At 57.8% G+C, this 17,876-nt stretch overlaps 1 protein-coding gene across 1 annotated transcript in view; it reads right to left on the reverse strand.

The window, feature by feature from the left end:
* Nucleotides 1-17,876, reverse strand: part of KCNG2 (potassium voltage-gated channel modifier subfamily G member 2) — a 56,321-nt gene that overhangs the window by 23,043 nt on the left and 15,402 nt on the right. The window contains 7 exon segments of the mRNA XM_077871427.1: nt 2,563-2,585; nt 2,588-2,817; nt 2,819-2,881; nt 2,883-3,054; nt 3,251-3,425; nt 15,439-15,540; nt 16,806-16,915. Coding sequence (XP_077727553.1) covers nt 2,563-2,585; nt 2,588-2,817; nt 2,819-2,881; nt 2,883-3,019 — 453 coding nt within the window. The 5' untranslated portion in view covers nt 3,020-3,054; nt 3,251-3,425; nt 15,439-15,540; nt 16,806-16,915.

The raw sequence follows: 17,876 nt of genomic DNA on the forward strand, positions 1-17,876 counted from the left end.
CACCATGCTCCAATCCCTTTCATACGAGGGGAAGACAGTGGTTTCTCTCCTTTCCGCATCTCCAGGCCAACACAAAACAATAACTGTGGACACCAGTGCTGCCAGAGAGCAAACAGCTGACTGAGGGAACTATTTCAGCTCACCTACAATTCTCCAGGACACGCCCTTCTCTCCCAACATGGTTTTCCAGAACACACTGGGGCCTTTCCTAGGAACATCCAGGTGAATATGGTGCAGAAGGAGCAGGGCGGGTGTGCTTGTCACCTGTAAAGGCCCACGGATGTCAGAGCCAGGGGCCCAAAGCCTGCCAACCCATGCCTTGGAGGACTCAGTTGGGAGCCTTCAGAATGAAAAAAAAATCTCTTAACCACTTATTTAAAACCAGAAAACACATACAGAAAATACTTTAGCCCTGCGACTTTCAAGTTAAATTCTACTGGGAAAACCCCAACAAGAAAAGGCGCAATATCCCAAGTTTCTCTGTTCCCTTCTGCCGTCCATCCCATCTGCCCCGTGCCTGGAGAGTCAGTGGTGCAGCTGCCGTGGAAAACAGTGCAGAGGTTCCCCAAGAAAGTAAACCTAGAATTACCATACAACCCAGCAAGTCTACACCTGGAGGTTCACCCAAAATAATCGCAAGGACTCAAGCAGGTGTTTTTACATGAATGTTCACAGCAGCGTTACATGCCATGACCCCGGAGTGGGAGCCACCCACCTGTCCATAGGTAAATGAACAAATAAAATGTGGTGGATACATAACAGTGAAATAGAATTCAGCCTTGAAATGGAAGGACATTCTGGCACCTGCTACCACGCGGATGAACCTGGATGTGGTGCTCCTCCTAGGGAAGAAGGGACAGTTCTGGATACGGAGGGTGGTGATAATCGCACCACGGGACGGTATTTAAAACCACTGAACAGCACATTTTACAATGGTCAAGGGAAAGTCTATGTATATCTTACCACACCCAATACACCGATGACTGACAACACTTCCTCTATTCAGCACCTGCTCCGTGCTGGGCCAGGTACTCCACAGCCCTCCCTTGCCGGCAACGGGCTGCGAGGGGGCATAGTCTACCCTGAGCTCACGCTGGGGTGACTGCTGACTGGAGAAGACAGTGCCTGGCTAGTGTGAAGTGACACTCTGGGAAGTGGGGAGGAGCGGGCTGAGGAATGCAAACAGGAACCCGAGGTATGGAGGCCCTCAGACTGCTCCACTAGGCTGCTATCAGGATTCCACAAAGGCCAGCTTACTCCCCAGAGGATGCCAGGAATCTGGCAACCCTACCTTCTCCTGGGTCTGGATTCTTGTGTAAATGCGTCCTCTCCTGCATAATGTATGGAGTTACTGCCATTTAGAAAATCCAAACACAGGAAGTGTCTTGTTGAAGCAGAATCAGACCTGGTGCTAAGGGAAGGCACCTGGAAGCGACACCTCCAAATGAAGAGAACCAAACCAATTACCTAAAATGTATGATTAAATTTAATCTGCAGTCAGGGTCACCAGGCTCCAAGCCAGCTAACAGCTATCAGTTCAGCAGGACGTTTCCCTTCACCTCTTCACTGTGTCTCTGGGTAATGGGAGGACTCCAGCAGGTGTGCTCCGCAGACCCTGCTACCTCTGAAGGGCTCTGAGGCTTTGATCTCAGCTCCTGGCCCCAGGAGGGGGTTTGGGTCTGCCCATTGCTGGAAGGTGGGAGCAGGGGGCTGTGGAGAAGAGGAAAGGCAGGGCAACATGTGACACACCTCACAGACTGCACCCTCCTGTGTCCCAGCCCTCTTGCCCAGACAGCACACCTTTAGGGCCCTCCTGAATCCTTCCTGAATGTTCTGTGGTGCCCTCAGTGCACAAACACTGACATGCCGCAGGTAACTTACAGCCTCACCTAGGAACATGTGCCACACAAGCTGGCATTTGCACAGACCACAGTGTGGCAGAAAGTCTGCCATTTGCTCAGAAACGTGCCCCAGCGCATCAGCAGAGCCATCCCTGGGTTTGCCTGAGCTCTAAAACCCCCCAAGAATGTGGGGTCACGTCCCCCTGGTTCAAGATGGCAGCACTTGGGATTCCAGCAGGCAGCTCTGCAGGCCTCATGAACTGGTCAGAAGTCTTCACTGCCAGGCCTGATGGCACAGCTCTGGGGAGGGACTGCTGTAGGCGAGGCCACCTCGGGGAGCTTGCCACCAGTCAGCGCCCAGCTGGGGGTGGCCTGTGGGCCTCCTTGGGAAGGCTCACTGTGGGTGCTCTGAGCAGAGCAGGGAGGGTGCTCTGGGGCCGCGGGTCAGCTGCACTGCGGGGGGCGGGGGGGGGGGGGCGTCAGAGGCTAGAGCTCAGCTTGCTCTCCCAGGGCCTAGCTGCCTCCAGGCCCCGCTGTCCCCCACCTCTGCCCTGGCCACAGCCACCCCCGCTGGGAACCAGGTCTGCCCGGGCTCAGCTCCACCCCCACTCCCCCCTTCCGCCCCCACCCCACCTCCTCCGACCCCCGCCCCATCTCCATCCCTTCCCCCACCCCCACGTGGTCTCCCGCCCCAGCGCCCCGCCTGCAGGCCGCCGCTCACCCGCTTCTCCTCCGCGCGGATGTGGGGATGGTGCCCAGGCACAGGCCGACCGGTGGCGGCCACGAAGGCGACGGACACGCCGGCGAAGAGCGCGGGTCGTCCAGCGGGTCCCGCAGGCGCCGGCCGTGCCCCGCGCCCCCTGGTCTCCCCGCGGCCCCGCGCGCCTCGGCCGCCTCCTCCGCCTCCTCCTCGCGGCGGCGCAGGCGGCGGAGGCAGCAGCGCCCCAGGCGCCCTCGTCGATGCCCCGGAGGCCCCGGCGCCCAAGGCCAGCGCCGCGGTGGCGCGGGAGGCGCACGGGCTGCGGTCGAAGAACTCGTGGCACCCGCAGGACCTCGCCGTGGCCTCGGCAGGCCCGCAGGCGCTCCAGGCGCGCGAGGGGACAGCCAGGCGCACCCTGCAGCCGCCCACGATATGGTGACACGCGCCGGCCGCCCGCGGGCTCAGGGCGCAGGGCCATGGCCCAGGGTGCCCGCCACGCTCAGGACACAGCGCCTGCAAAGGAACAGGGGCGTCAGGCCGCGGGGCACCCGACAGAGGGTGCGGAGCCCGGTCGTCCCACGCCCACAGGCCACCCCAGAGCGGGCCCCTTTGGTACCGCAGATCCGTTCAGGACGCCCTGGCCTCAGCGCACGTCCCTTGCGCTGGAGGGATGGCGGCCCTGGTGATGCCCCCCTCAGGCCAGACTCACCTGCTCCTCCAGTGAAGGTTCAGGGGGAAGGGCAGGGAAGGAGTTTCCAGCAAGCTGGGGGACGATGTACACACTGGCTTTGGAAAGTGGAGCTGGAGGTTCCATGTGAGAGAAAATGGCCAAGCTGCATCTTGTGCCTACTTGTGCCTCTGGTCGGGAAATGCCTCATGAACACCTGTGTGCCAGACACCAACCCTGAGGACAGGGCTCCTTGGAATTCCAGTCTGGGGGACAGAGGGGAGCTCTATATGAGACAAGAGGGTGCTCTGGATGGCACCCAGAAAGGTCCGGGGCAGCTGGGAGGGCTTCTCAGAGACAGTGGCTAGCCAAGAGGTTGGGGGAATGTGGAAGTTGTGTTAAACGAGCAAGATCTCACCTACTAGAAAGCAATTCATCATTTAGTTCATGGAAACTTGCTGCCAAGATTTCCTGCTGCTTCCTCAAAGGGAAGACTGAGGGATCCGAGGCCCTGACTTCCAGCTTATGCCACCCCAGACTCACTCACCGAACCTCCCTAGTGACGTGACAAGGCCCACAGCAGCCACAGCCATCCATCGGGGAAGCCCTGTGGGGGCGGCACACGGCACTCCTAGGCACACCCTCCCGCCTCTGCCTGCAGCTCCCTGGGCAGCTGGGAAGGTGGCTCCTCTGCGCACGACACACCCTGGCGCCTGAAGTGCTGAGGTCATAGATGGGACAGGAACATGTACATCAGGCTTCACCAGAGGGACCCAGAGGGAACCCACCTTCCAGGAAAGACTTGCTGGAAGACCCCTGGGCCCCACCTGCTTTGGTCCCGCCCCCTCTGACCCCCCTGGCACGGCGCACTGAACCTGTGCAGCAGGACGACCTCCTCTGCAGCTCAGATGTGTGCCCCACATTATCTGTAGGTGTGTGGATCATCATGAAAAGAACTGAATGATCCCCTAGACCCTCAAACTTTGGTAAACAGTTTTTCCCCCAGGATATACATTTAGAAATATAATTAAATACTCCATCACCCTAAAAGTGTTTGAAAGTCAACTTCCTGCTGACTTAAGAGAAGATGCGGTCACTTGTAGCAACTTGAACACACCCCCTTCCCAACGTGGGACAGAATGGACATCTAAATGCCATTGATTTTAAGAGGATGATAGCTCAACAGAAAAATGGGAAAATTGTCCCAAAGTTTATAGGAAAGGAAGAAATAGGGTTTACACATCATAGAAAGACATTCAGCTTCATTCCCAACAGCACAGAGACCCTCAGATCAGCAGAGGTTCGTCCTGGAACATACGAAGACATCTGCTCAGGTGGTTGGGGGTGGGGGGTGCTGGCAGGCTCGCTCGTGGCTGGGGCAATAAGTAGCTGGCTACATGAACTACCAGGCCCTTGCTGGGCTTTGCCCTCTGGAAAGGATCTACTAGGAGAAAACCCAGCTGCCGCTCCAGGCAGATCAGAAGATTCCTGCCTGGCTCCGGCTGGGAAGTGGGGGTGTGGAGCTTAAAGCCCCCGCCCCCAACACAGTGGTTTTGAGGTTAGAATTTCGGTTTGTGAGACTATGACGTCCTCTCTGGTGGGAGGTAGTGGTGGGTGCGTGCTGTCCCTGCCGCACGTGTTAGCACCACACGCTCAGTCCAGAGCCGAGGTTCTCCAGCTGCCTGCAGGCATGTGGCTAGCCCTGGTGATGCCGTTCATGGTTGTCACCCAGCGTGGCAGAGAATCCCCAGTGAAGACCACGTGTGCTGACCCCGGCAACACACTGGACATCCCCACAACCCAGGGTTGGAAAGCAGCCCACACGTCCACAGGGCCACCGCGGAGGGATGGTCTCACTTCCAGTCCCCACATACCCCTGGCCCCATATCCCCAGCCCCCACCTCCCCCTGGACCCATTATCCTGGTCTCCAAGTCTCCCTGACCCCACGTACTCCTGGTCTCGTGTCCCCCCCCCGATCCTACGTCCCCCCTGACCCCATGTCCCCCAGGTCTCATGCTCCCCTGGCCCCATGTCCCCCTGAGCCTGTGCACACACTGGGTGGACTCCTAGCTGCCAGCACCTGTGTCTCTGCCTGGGTTTCTCTGGCCGCCAGGGCCTCCCGGCCTGCCCAGCATGGACCAAAGATGCTTGAGACTCAGTGTCCGCAGGGCTGAGAAGCTGGGGTGAGAGCCCCAGAGCTCTCTGGTCCCGCCAGGGGTCCTGCTGGCTGACTGGCTCTGCACTCCGTCCCTGGTCACTCCAGATTGGCGTTCCTGGGGTTGCCGCCTCCCAGGGAAGCTACTTGGTCCTGCATTGTTTCCTCTGATCCTGGAGGATCTGCACTCGGACATCTGAGACACATGAGGCCAGCTCTGTGTTTGGAACATGGGTTTCCTGGAGCTTTAAAGAAGCAGGAATGTGCAGAGAAGAGTCCAAAGGAGGCTGTCACCTGAGGTTTCAGGCATGCATGCCTTCGTCCTGGTAACGGAGGACTGTTCAGCGCCTGTTCCGCACCGCGCTCTTAGATTCAAGAGTGGAAGCATCTGCTCCTTGTAGAAAGAAAAGCAGTTTGAAACCACTACCTGGGGCTGCTTTTCTGGGTCTTTCTGTAGGAATTACTGCTATTTAATGAACCGTGCCTGTGAACCTCACTATGCCAACGTCCTGCCGGTTACCTTCCTGCTCTGTGCTGTGTCGTTTGTCATCCAAATAGACACTCTTCAGATGGCACAGGATGCTGCTAACAACGACAGGGAATGCTGGCGTCACCCTGTCCCCATGAGCAGAAGGGATGGGAAGGCACAGGCTGTGCTGTGGAGGGTGCTCTGGGAGAGGCTGGAGCTCATGCATGTGGTCTGCTTCCCCCACTCATCCCAAGGGGCTGGCGTGGTGGCCTGTGTACAGGTGACGCTGGGCCTGGGAGTGTTGGAGCTCATTCATGTCCAACCCACGGGAACCAGGTCCAGAGGAGCCGCGTGGGGTGGAGGACAAAGAGGAGTCCGACCCGGGAGGCTCTTTCTAATCCCGGGCAGGGGCCCGAGGACACCACCTGGCAGGCCCTCCACGAATTCGGCATTGCTCATGTGTACCACCAACCTGAAGAGGCAGGTCCTGCTGACAGCACTTTACAGATTGCACACAGGCCCACGGAGGTGATGCGGTGGCCAGAGCTGGAGCTCTGGGCCTGGTGCCTCCCACACTGATGGGACCTCACATGGTCCTGCTACCCTGTTTGCCTCTGTCTTTTCCCAGATCAGCTGATATGTGACGGCATTTGGTTCAGCCAAGTGTTCCTTAGGACAGTGGCCAACAACACGGATGCAGAGTCTGTAGGCAGAGCCGTTCTGGGAGGAAGGGTCCCATGTATGCAATCCCCATGCATTCCCTGCGGCCTGGCAGCTTGTGTTTACCATTGGCAGGGCCTTGGCATGCCACTGACTAGGCTGCCCACCATGGGCTGAAGCGGTCAGGCCGGCCGTGGGAGGACAGCAGTAGGGCAGCCCTGGCTCCTCCAGGGTGGCGGCCACAGGCTCCACCTGTCACTCGGGCTGCTCTGGCAAGTGGACACCTCCGGGCCCCAGGGAGCCTGTCCATCCCTGAGTCTCCCACAGTGTTTTGAGGGGACAGAAATTCGATGCCTTCTCGGAATTTGAGAAGACCATGCTCTGGACCTTGAGAGCATTTTCCTGGCTTTTATGTATGTTGTAGGACGTTTTACTTTCTCACTTTAAAATACAGATGTATTTAGGAATGCCCGTCCTCCCCTGGTTCACACCCCAACCCGAGCCCCTCTCCTCCCCGGGTTCACACCCCGACCCCTAATCCCTCCCCCCGTTCACCCCCGACCTGTGCCCCTGTCCTCCCCAGGTTCATGCCCCGACCCCCATGTCCATCCTCCCACAGCCTCAAGCCTTTGGTCCCTCTGTCTGTAGCACTCTTCTCTCTGTGGCATCCGCTGTGCGTCTGCTCCTGCTGCATAGAAGGCCCACGAGGGTGTGGCTGTTGTCTCTTGTGCTTGCTGCCGCCCTATCAAACACCCCAACAGTCCCTGGAGCATACTGGGGGGGGTCAGGAAATACTCGCCGAGGGATGAGCTAAGGGACAAGTGAGCCCCGGCCTCACTCCAGACAGCCAGCATGTCTGGCCCAAGCGTCCCCTGCCCCTGACTGGCGGCCAGGCTGTCCTGCTCACGAGTGCCAGCAGGAGGTTCCTGGGTGAACTGGTCTGAGCTGACACGGCCCGAGAATACGGCCCAGGTCGCTTCCCCAGAAGAAAGGACAAGTCCTAGGGAGGCAGGAGCCTGCGTCCTGAGGCTGCGGTGCACAGAGAGCACGGGGTCTGGGGGGTGGGGGGTGGGCAGGCCTGGAGTCCACCTGCGGCTCTGCCCCCGATGGGCCGGGACTCCACAGAGTAGCTCTGAGGGGCTGCAGCCTGGAGTGGCGGGGGGACCCCGAGGGGCACGTCCCTGGGGACGCTGGCCCAGGGAGGCCAAGGCATGGTCAGGGGCCTGGCACGCCCGCCCCCGGGGCTGTACACACTCCTCCGGGACGCTGCGGGGCAGGCGCCTCAGTATCGGGAAGTGTCCTCTTCATTGACTGACATCGTCCCCTCAGGGGTGAGTCAAGCCTTCAGTGCCCGGGCTCCTGGATGTGATTAAGTGGAAAGAAAGAGGAGAGATTGAGTTGAACGCAAGGTGCTCCTCAGGGAGCGAGGAGTGCAGACTGTCTGGGTGGCAGGCGAGCCCTCTGAGAAGGGGGCAGGCCAGTTGTCCAGGCCTGTCACCGAGGGAGCAGGGGTCGGTGTGGTGGCAGCCCATGACCTGTGATGGCTATGGCTCAGCCCCACCGCGGTCGGTCAGGAGCCCCCAGGCTCCTGCCCCCGGGGCCGTGCAACCCTACTTGCTAAGTCACACCCACACCTGTAAACCGGGAGTAGTGGCACCTGCCCTGAAGGATCCAAAGGTCATGTGAGCGTTTCGGACAGTGTCTCAGGTGAGTCCTCCACAGCTGTTAATGCACACATGTTGACAGGTGTGTACACACGTGCACTTCTGTGTTTCAGAGGCACGATGTTTCTGGTCTTTAGGCTGCGGCCTGTGTAGCAGCATCAGTTCTCGCCAGCTCAGTGTGGCTGACGTCCCGGTGGGGGCGGCTTCCCCGTGGAGTTCTGCAGCAGCGTGTGGAATAGGACGGGGCCGCAGCTGGTGAAGCAGGCGGCGGATGCCATGCCACGTGGTTCTGGAGGACAGGCCTTCACCAGCTCCCCGTCCCTCAGGAGCCTCGTCGAGGGGCCCGGGGGGCCATGTTGTGAGGAGGCCAGGAGGGCACAGGGGCCACGCGTGGCTTTCCGACTACCAGGCAGCATCCACCACCTGCCGGTTCCCGCCTGACCCCTAACCTGCAGCCGAGGCCCCAGGCCTGATGGATCCCGCACCCCTGGGCTGTCCATGTGAGCCTCTTGACATCGCCACTGCCGCTGGGGAATCTGCCACATGTATGGCGACCCCGATGCTGGTGATGGGAGAGCCTGGCGGCTGCCGTGACCACCACAGATCCACAGGCCCCCTGGCTGTGCCCGCTGCCTGTGTGAGTATCTGTCCCTGAAGAGCCTGCCCAGGGAGCGGGCAGTTAGCAAGGACACCACCACCAGAGGGCAGGGCGGTGTCACCCATGCCCGTATCACCACCTGCGCTTAGTAGGTGCTGGGGGTGGGGAATGTCTGGGTTTTGAATAAAGGAATGAAGGCTAAGGTGGACAAGGAGGTGCTTTGGGGGCCCCCGGGGTTCCCCACCTACAGATGTGTGACAACAGAATGAGGTCACCCCAGGTCACAGAGGATCTGGGCAAATGTAACAAAGACATTTATCATCATGAACAGACATCACCCTGAACCTCTGGACATGCTCGCGTGGGGACACTCGCTTATGTGGAGGCTGCCTCCCTGGGGGGGCTGGTGCCCTGGAGGTTCGAGGGCTGTAAGCAGACGCAGGCCCCGCCAGGGCTTTGCGCAGTTGCTCCAGGGACGCGTCTTTCCTTCAGCAGAGACAGCTTGGGCAGGTTTCCAGACCCAGGCTCCCTCCTGCAGCCCAGAGTGCCCCCCCCTCCCCGGGGATGCGTGCACTGCCTGCCGTTGGCTGGGTGCTGCCCCTCGCCCACGGGGCACAGAAAGCACGGCAGTGACTCATGGCGATGTCTGAGGTGCCAAGGATGAGACCCGCTTATGCTTGAGTCCTTGAAGCATCCACGCAAGGGAAGTCACTGTCACACCAGGCGTCCACGCAGAAGCCGGTGGAGGGCGAGGCCCCAAGCTGCATGGGTGGCGACCTGGCGAGGATGAAGCACAGAGCAGTGTGTGCTCTGCTCAGCAGCCACTCCTGTCTTCACACAACAGATGATGAGCACAGCAGTGAAAGCCTTGGCAGTTGTTCCCATCACGGCTTTGGTTCTGGTATCTTCACGGAGCCGACCCCCTCCTGGCTCCTCAATGGCAGCCGCCGAGGCCATGAGCACCTGTTCATGGGGCGAGGACCCTGGCCCTTTCCCACGGCCATCTCCTTGTCCCGGCCTGTCAGGTCTTCCCCGGGTGCAGTCTGCTTGGGGTGGAAACCTTTAACCTCCGAGATGACCTGTGTTCACAAGAGCAGATGCCCAGGACCACAGGGACGTGGTCTCCACGAGAGACGCCCCCTCTAGCAGCCGGCTCGTGCGGGGCTGTGAGGGCGCAGGGCCCTGACGCGAGAGCTCACAGCCTAACGAACCCTTCATTCGAGATTCCCACTGTCCTGCGACATAAGCATCACGTGAGTGATGATGAAGATCACCCACCAGTTAAAACAAGAGCCAGAAGGAAATAATTCCAAATAAAACATGACTCTTAGAAGATTCTCATAGTTTTAAAAATTGGTACTTATTGGGATCATTCCTATAATTCCTTTCTGATTTTTTAAAAAGGTTTTATTTATTTATTAGAGCGAGCAAGCGCAGGTGCAGGGGGCACAGCCGGGAGAGAGGGAGAAGCAGACTCTCCGCTGAGCAGGGGGCCTGACGTGGGAGGAGGGGGCACCACTCGATCCCAGGACCCGGAGGTCATGACCAGACCCCAAGCCGGCTGGGCGTCCTACCTCAAAGATTTTTTAAAATTACAGTGTAAATGTTGAGCTTGCAGAGATCTCGGGTACCCTTCCCTGGCTGCCAGGCCCTTGCATCTGCGGCCCAGCCTCCCTGCAGGTTGTCAGGTACACAGTCAGACGTCAACCCTGGGCAGGGGTGGGGGCAAGGCTCATCTCCCCAACACCCCCCATGACCCCCGGCAACTGCTAAGCTACCTTCTGTGTCCTCTGGTCAAACCCGGCACTGTTGGGGAGCCTGTGACTCCGTCTCAGGGTTGGAGACAATGCTTAAATAAGTAAGTAGATGAGCTGAGAACCCCGCACCCAGGAGGGCAGAGAGGTGGGCTGGTGGGCAGCCCCCAGGACCAGAGCCGCCTGGCTTCTCGACCCGGTGATGGCTCGGGGCTGGGGGAGGCCACAGTCTGGGTCCCCATCCCCAAGGTGAGGGATATGGGGTTATTTCCAGGATTTCATCATTTTGAACAAAGCTGCTATAAACGTTTCCAGGAAGGATTATTTTCCCTTCTGGGTGAAGTGGCCGGTGGAGCAAAAGTTTTCACTTTGATAAAGTCCAATGTATCATTTCTTACTGCCTCTGCTTTGGTGTTGAGAATGAGACCCCGAGTCCAACAGCCCGAAGATCTTCTACTTTCCCTTAAAGGTCACAGGGCTCACATTTTGCGTGCAGCTCCGGGATCTGACCTGAGTTACTCGTTGTAGGTGGGAATGCGGGTGGAGGCTCCGTCTCACGGCCTGCGTGCTGCTCCAGCCTCACGGGTTAAGCACTACCTTTCCTTCACTGGGTCATTCTGAGCCTTTTTCAAACACCACCCCGGGGGGCATCTGCAGCTGGATGGGGTCAGGGCGTGATCCCCCCCGCCCCTCCCACATACGTGCGCTCTCTCAAATCTATCTTAGACGAAAATGGAAACTGAGTTGGGCAGGTGGTGTCCCGTGGGCTCTGTGTCCCATCCACGGAGTGGCTAGCATCTGTTCCGCGCCTACACGGCCTGGCTCCAACCTCCTGTTCCTTCCAACAGCTTCATGGACTCGAGGTGCCTTGCCTATCTGTGTACATTCCAGAATACATTTCTCCTTAGTTACAAAAAGCTCCCTGGGTTTTCAGAGGACCTGTGCTGACCTCAGAGCTGGTTCAGCCGGCCAGCAGCTCTCCAGTCCCACTGGGGCCTCATGCAGTGCGCACACTCAGTGCTGCTGGTCTCTGAGATGTGACTGTCAGCAGGGGTAGCGTCCCTCCGTGTCCTGGCCCCGGTCTGCTCTCATCCACTCCATCAAGTACGATATGCAGCCAACTTCCTGTTGACTGATGTTTGCTCCACTATTTTGCAGCCTTTGGTTGTCAACCTGCTGAGGTCATACAGTGAAGGGGATTTCTTGTCAGCAATAATCGGGTCATGTTTTTCCATCCATTCTGTCTCCATTCTGTCAATCTCTCTGCCTTTTAATTGGTATTTGTTTTCTTTATACCGTTTATGCTTTATTTTATTTATTTTATTTTTTTACCATTTGTGCTTTAAAAAATTATTGAAGTGGTCTCTCTCTCTCTTTTTTTTTTTTTTAATTAAGAAGCTCTAGGGACACCTGGGTGGCTCAGTGGTTGAGCATCAGCCTTCGGCTCAGGGCATGACCCTGTGTCCCAGATCTATTTCCTGGCGGCTCCTCAGGGGTCAGCCTCGCAGACCCAGATGGTTTTATCCATCCTCCTCATTGGCGCTTGAATCCATCCACTGAGTTTTTCACATCATTTATCATATTTCCATTTCCTTCTTCTTCACATCTTCTCTTCTTTCCTTGAGACTCCGTTCCTTGTTGAGACTGTTTTCTTGTCTGCATCAAGTGTGTTCGTAATTACTCATTGAAGTGTTTCTAAAAGGCTGCTTATGTAGTTCTAACGTGTGTGTCAACTCAACATTGGTGTCTACTGACTGTCTTTCGTTTAGTTTGAGATCTTCCTGGTTGGTGGTATGACGGCTGATTTTCCAATGAAAGCTGGGAATCTTGGGCATTATGTACAGGACTGTGGCTCGAATAGAAGCCTTCTGTTGTAGCCACTCAGAACACATTCCACATAGTGCATCTGACTGTACAGCTCAACACCCTCTGTTGTCACTGAAGGAGCACTTAGCCATCACAGGCGCATCCCTCCCACGTGAGCCGCATCACAGAAAGGGTCAGTTCCTGACGGGAGGCAGGCAGAGTCCAGGGGGAGAGCCAGTGCTGTGTGATGGGATGCGGGACGTGCTCTGGTGGGAACAGCCACATGCAGGAGGGTCTGGTGCTGAGCATGGAAGTGTAATGACTCAGTTTATTGTAAAACACGAGGAAATAGAGGCCCGTGAGTCTGCAGACATGCAGATGAAAGAGACGTGCAGAGGAGGGAAATCAATGTTTGCCCCCCTGCCCCCGACCGGGGACTGTGCCTGCCCTGCGCTGGCTCCCCTGTCATCGTGACGGGGATGTGGCTCTACAGGGAGTACATGTGGGGTTCAGTCCTGAATCCAGCCGCACGGCTTAGCATGGCCGTGCTGACGCCACAGGCCTTGAACATGACGCAATGTGCAGTGGCTGACACCACCAACAGTCCCCTGGCTCTGCCCTTAGGACACCCGGTAATCAGACCCACAGACCCACATCCCTGTGTCCAGGCAGTAGGGAAATTAGGGAAACACCACACAGAAAGGCCACTCTGCAGAACAACTGGATGCTTCATAGAGTCAATGACGTGGGAGGAATGTTCTAGAATCAAGAGTCAAAGAGATAGAGACATAGTAGCCAATGAACTGTATAAACCCAATTAATCTTATCCAAAAATTCTACACAAGACAGTTTTGGGACAATTGGGGAAATCTGCATTCAGATGTGACGTGTTCATTACCGTCAGTTTTCCTCGGTGTTATGTGGTATTATGGTCACGGACAGGGCCAACCTTCTTCTGTAAGCCCATCCCAGATGGATACTGTTCCACGTATGTATGAGCACATGTACCCATTCCTGTACGTACACACACGAACATATAGGCCACCAGGTCCCCGTGTACCATGCGTTCAACTTTTGTTTACGTGTGATCTTATTCACTTAAAAAAAGCAGGAGAGAAACAGCCAAAAAAAAAAAAAAAACAAAAAACGAAAAAACTCACCAATAAAACATGACTCTCGTGATCTTACTTTCTGTGTTGGGCATTCGTGCTCTTGATCATCTGCTGTGGGTCCCAAGGGCGTTTCTCCCCGGCCCGCTCCATCTAACGTTACAGCTGCCTCTGTGGCCCCAGGATGGAGGTGCAGTGTGGCCCCGGCCAAGGACTCAGCTGTGCTGTGCGTGATGTGCCCTGTTGGATTCCTGTGCACAGGTCTGGGCCAGACGGGACAGCTGAGTCTACACTGATCTGCCCAGTTTCATTGGTTGCGCTCTCTGGCCTGCTCAGCCTTCACCCATCAGTGGACTGTCCTAGTGAACGTGGGCCCCTAAATCTGCTGTGGCGACTTTGGTTCATAGCTCCTGCCTCCTCACTCCCCAAACCACAAGATGTGTCAGAGGAAAATGGTGAGAAGCACACGAGAAACTCCCAGCGGTGCCGACGGTCACATCAAAGTGCAGCGAGAGGGTAGCCCGGGTGGTCGCGGTTTAACACTGCCCTCCACCCAGGGCGTGATCCTGGAGTCCCAGGATCGAGTCCCACATCCAGCTCCCTGCATGGAGCCTGCTTTGGAGCCTGCTTCTCCCTCTGCCTGTGTCTCTGCCTCTCAATCTCTCTCTCTCTCTCTCTCCCTGTGTCTCTTGTGAATAAATGAATAAAATCTTAAAACAAAACAAAACAAAACAAAGTGCAGCAAGAGGTCAGGCTACACGCCACAAACCCTCAGCTGGCCGTTGAGCCTGAGAAACACGGAGGCAGCAGGACAGTCACACACCATCCTCCTCTACCGGTTCTTAAGGAAATTAGGCTTCTACCCTCCCCGTTGGGGAGTGGACGCACTCGCGGTGGGAACATGGACGAGGGGACCAGCTGGATGCCACACGTTCTGGCTCATGGCCCCGCCTTTGCCCGGGGGTCAGAGTGGGCACACGGTGGGCCTGAAGAGGACGGATGCCAGAGTGCATGAAGCTCCCGCTGGCCCAGGGCTGTGTCCCTGGACTCCCGCTGCCAAGGCAGGCACCCCAGACCGAGTCAGGGGACACCTGTGGGTCTCGGCCTCATGCATGTGCATCTGGGGCCCATTGCCCAAATCCTGTGGGGTCAGGGTGTGGGTAGCAAACCCAGGGCTGAAAGACATGATGTCTAGCTCTCCTCCAGGTAAGAGTGGACATGGAGGGACCGGTGGTGTTTGGAGAACAGTGCAGTGGGGAGAGGGAGGAGGGAAGGAGCAACAAAGACTGAAGAAGGGGGAGGCCCAGGCTGGTGTGGGAGGGGGTGCAGAGGAGGGACCCAGGGGGGCAGAGGACAGAGGGGAGGGAGGGGATGGAGGAAAGGAGGGGAGGGAGGGCCCGAAGGGCAGGGGAAGGGGGGCACAGGAGGGAGGGGAAGGAGAGCCTGGGGGGCAGGTGTGGGAGGCAGCTGGGGACTCTCTCTACGCGTGGTGGGCACCTGGACCCCCACAGCCTTCAGTGTGGGATCCTGGGCTGGACCCCAAACAGTGTGGCTCCCACTCCAGCTCCGGCTCCACAGGGTTTGCTGCTCTGCCCCACGGACGGATGGGCAGACATGGATACAGACAGAGGGAGGATGGAGGGAGGGTGAGGTGGGCTGCAGCCTCAGGGCTCACAGGACAAAGGCCAGGGTGGGCGGACCCCAGGTCATTGCTTTGCCGCTCTCCCTGAGGCTCTTGAGGTCAAACTGAGGGAGCACCTGGGGTCCCCTACTGGCGTCAGGGGTGCAGGCAGCTGTCCTGCAGCCCCAGCATCCGAGTGGCCCTGTTTGTGGCCTGGGTCCTGCCCAGGTCCTGCCCCTAGGCCCACCGTCCTGCTCACTCCTCTTTTCAGCTCCAAGGAAATCGGGGTGTTGGCAGCATCACATAGTCAGCACTGTCTCGGGGACTGGTTTCATTTACCCACTCAGCCTCTGGTCCTCTGAGGGGGACGCTGTGGGAAGACCTGCTCCTTACCCCAGGCAGGTGTCCCTGCACGCTGGCTCATCTAGGTGGCCGTCCACAGGGGGCGCCGTCCCATCCCGTCCCGTCAACGCCTCTGCCAGCGCGTGCAGATCCCTGAAATAGGTCAAATCCTTGTCTTATTACTTTTTAATTTTTGTTTAAAGGATTTATGCAACTAATTTGACAGAGAGCGAGCCAGTGGGGGAGGTGCGGGGGGGGGACATGGACCCCCCCACTGAGCTGGAAGCCCGATGTGACCCTTGAACCCACGACCTAGAGACCACGACCTGACTAAAAACCAAGAGTGGGATGTTTCATGGCTTGAGCCCTGGGCACCCCCGGACCCTGGCTGGGCGGTGATGTGTTAGAGGATGTGAGGACACAGCACGTTTTCAGTGTTTGATCTTGTCATGGTGGATCAGCTGGGGGTCCCTGGATGCTGTGACCTCCACCCTGTCACCTGGGCCACCACCCCCCAGTTACAGACCTTGTCCTTCCAGGGGCAGGTTAGGATTTATCCCATCTGCTTACCACCTACACCACGATGGCTGTTGAACATCCTCCCCCCAAGACCACCCTCCCATCTACCCTGGGAACTGCCCTGTCCCCCTGCTTTGCCCCTTCTTCTCCCCATCTCCTGTCTGCTCAGGTTGCACACTATGGGATGTGAGAAGCATTGCCTCCAGGCTCCAGCACAGGCCCCCATCCTCCTGGGCCCTGGCCCCGTCCCTCTGGGGCTCCTGCTAGTCAGCCCCACACGGCCCCCAGCATGGCATCCCCTCCCTCTCCCCCTGGATCGGGGTCTCCACCACCTGGCCCCGCACCTGTCCTGTCCCGTGAGCCCAGAGCCATCTCCTCCCCTCCCTTCCCCGAGAACCAGCCCAGGAGTCGCTGTGCCGCCCACCTGCTCGGCCTGCCTCAGTCTCCCGGGCGGGGTGGGGCAGATCCCAGGTGTGCCCCTGGCCCCTCCAGGCTGGTGTAGAGATGGCCTGGCCCCAGTCCACGGCCCCGTGAGTGTCTGCGATCTGAGCACACGTCCTGGTGTGGACGCGGCACCTGCCTGTATTTAGAGGAGCCTGTTTCAGGCAGTCGAGGTGCTCGTGCCCCAAGGTAAAGGGTCATAGTTGGTACACTGTTTGCAGACGGACTGTCAACCCCACTTGTCTGTGAGGCAGCTGTTTACACCCGCATTTCTGCTGGTGGAGCCCAGAGAAGAGACTCTGAGGCAGTGGGTGCTGAGCAGGGGGCAGCTGGGCGGCGTGTCCCGCTGGGTCTGGGCCCCAGGTTCGAGGAAGTGCCATCCTACGTGGCGGCTCACACCCCTGGGGGCTGAGTCTTTCCTCCTAGCATTTCCCAAGTCCACTCGGAGCAGCTCTCACCTGTGATGGACTGTGGGACACGGGGCCCGGCCCTGCGGGACCCTCCATGACACACGGACCCCAGGGCACGAGGTCCTTGGGGGCTTCTTCCCTGTCCATCAGTTTCCAGCCTGTAATGGTGACACACATGACCCACATTTAAAAAAAGGTCTTTGGGGCCTCTGGGTGGCTCTGCAGTGGAGCATCTGCCTTCGGCTCAGGGCGTGATCCCAGGTCCTGGGATCGAGTCCTGCATCAGGCTCCCTGCTTTATGGAGGATTCTCCATCTCCCTCTGCCCTCCCGCACCCCACCACCCATCTGCACAAGTGCTCTCTCTCTCTCTAAAATAAATAAAATAAAATGAAATAAAATAAAATAAAATAAAATGTTTAAAAAAAAACAAAAAAGTGCTTTTATGGCCTAAATAATTCCCAAGATGGACAAGTCTGGGAGCTGCTGTCCCTGAACCCCTGCCTGTCATGGAGGGAGCCCTCGCTGGGCTGGGACTGAGCTGCCACGGCTCTGGCACAGCCAGGCTCTTAAAGCCGAACACACAGGGGGAGTGGACAGGGGCTTGTTTGAAATCCTTAGGCAGTTCAGCAGGTCCCCTGCCCCAACGCCTGCCCATCAGTGTCCCCGGCACCCAAGAGGGAGGAGGGCTGCTGTCACACCAGATGCCAGGCTCCTCCAAGCTCTGGCTCCACGACCATGGGGTTCGCTGCTGTGCTGTAGGTCAGGGGCCCTGGGCTGGAGCTCAGGGCCTGAGACCCCTGTGGTGTCCCCAGGAGATTAGTGGGGCCCCTTCGCATGCCATGGAGAGTGCACAGGGAATAGCCAGTGAGCAAAGTTTCCAGGTAATTGAATTTTATTTTTCAATCATGACAATTCTTATTTAGTCATTTCCTTTTCAGATCAATTTTGTAAAACAAGCAATTAATTAATCATTGCCATGTCTGTGGAACAGCATGGAACACACATCACTTAACTTTCTGAGAGGAACTGCACACACTGCGGTCACCAGGCCAAGGTGCCAAGAGCATGGCCATGGGGGGGGGCCTCCTTTCCTGACCCTCGCTTCCTCACAGGGGTTC

Source organism: Canis aureus, chromosome 1 (genome assembly GCF_053574225.1).
Source record: "Canis aureus isolate CA01 chromosome 1, VMU_Caureus_v.1.0, whole genome shotgun sequence".
NCBI classification, from domain to species: domain Eukaryota; kingdom Metazoa; phylum Chordata; class Mammalia; order Carnivora; family Canidae; genus Canis; species Canis aureus.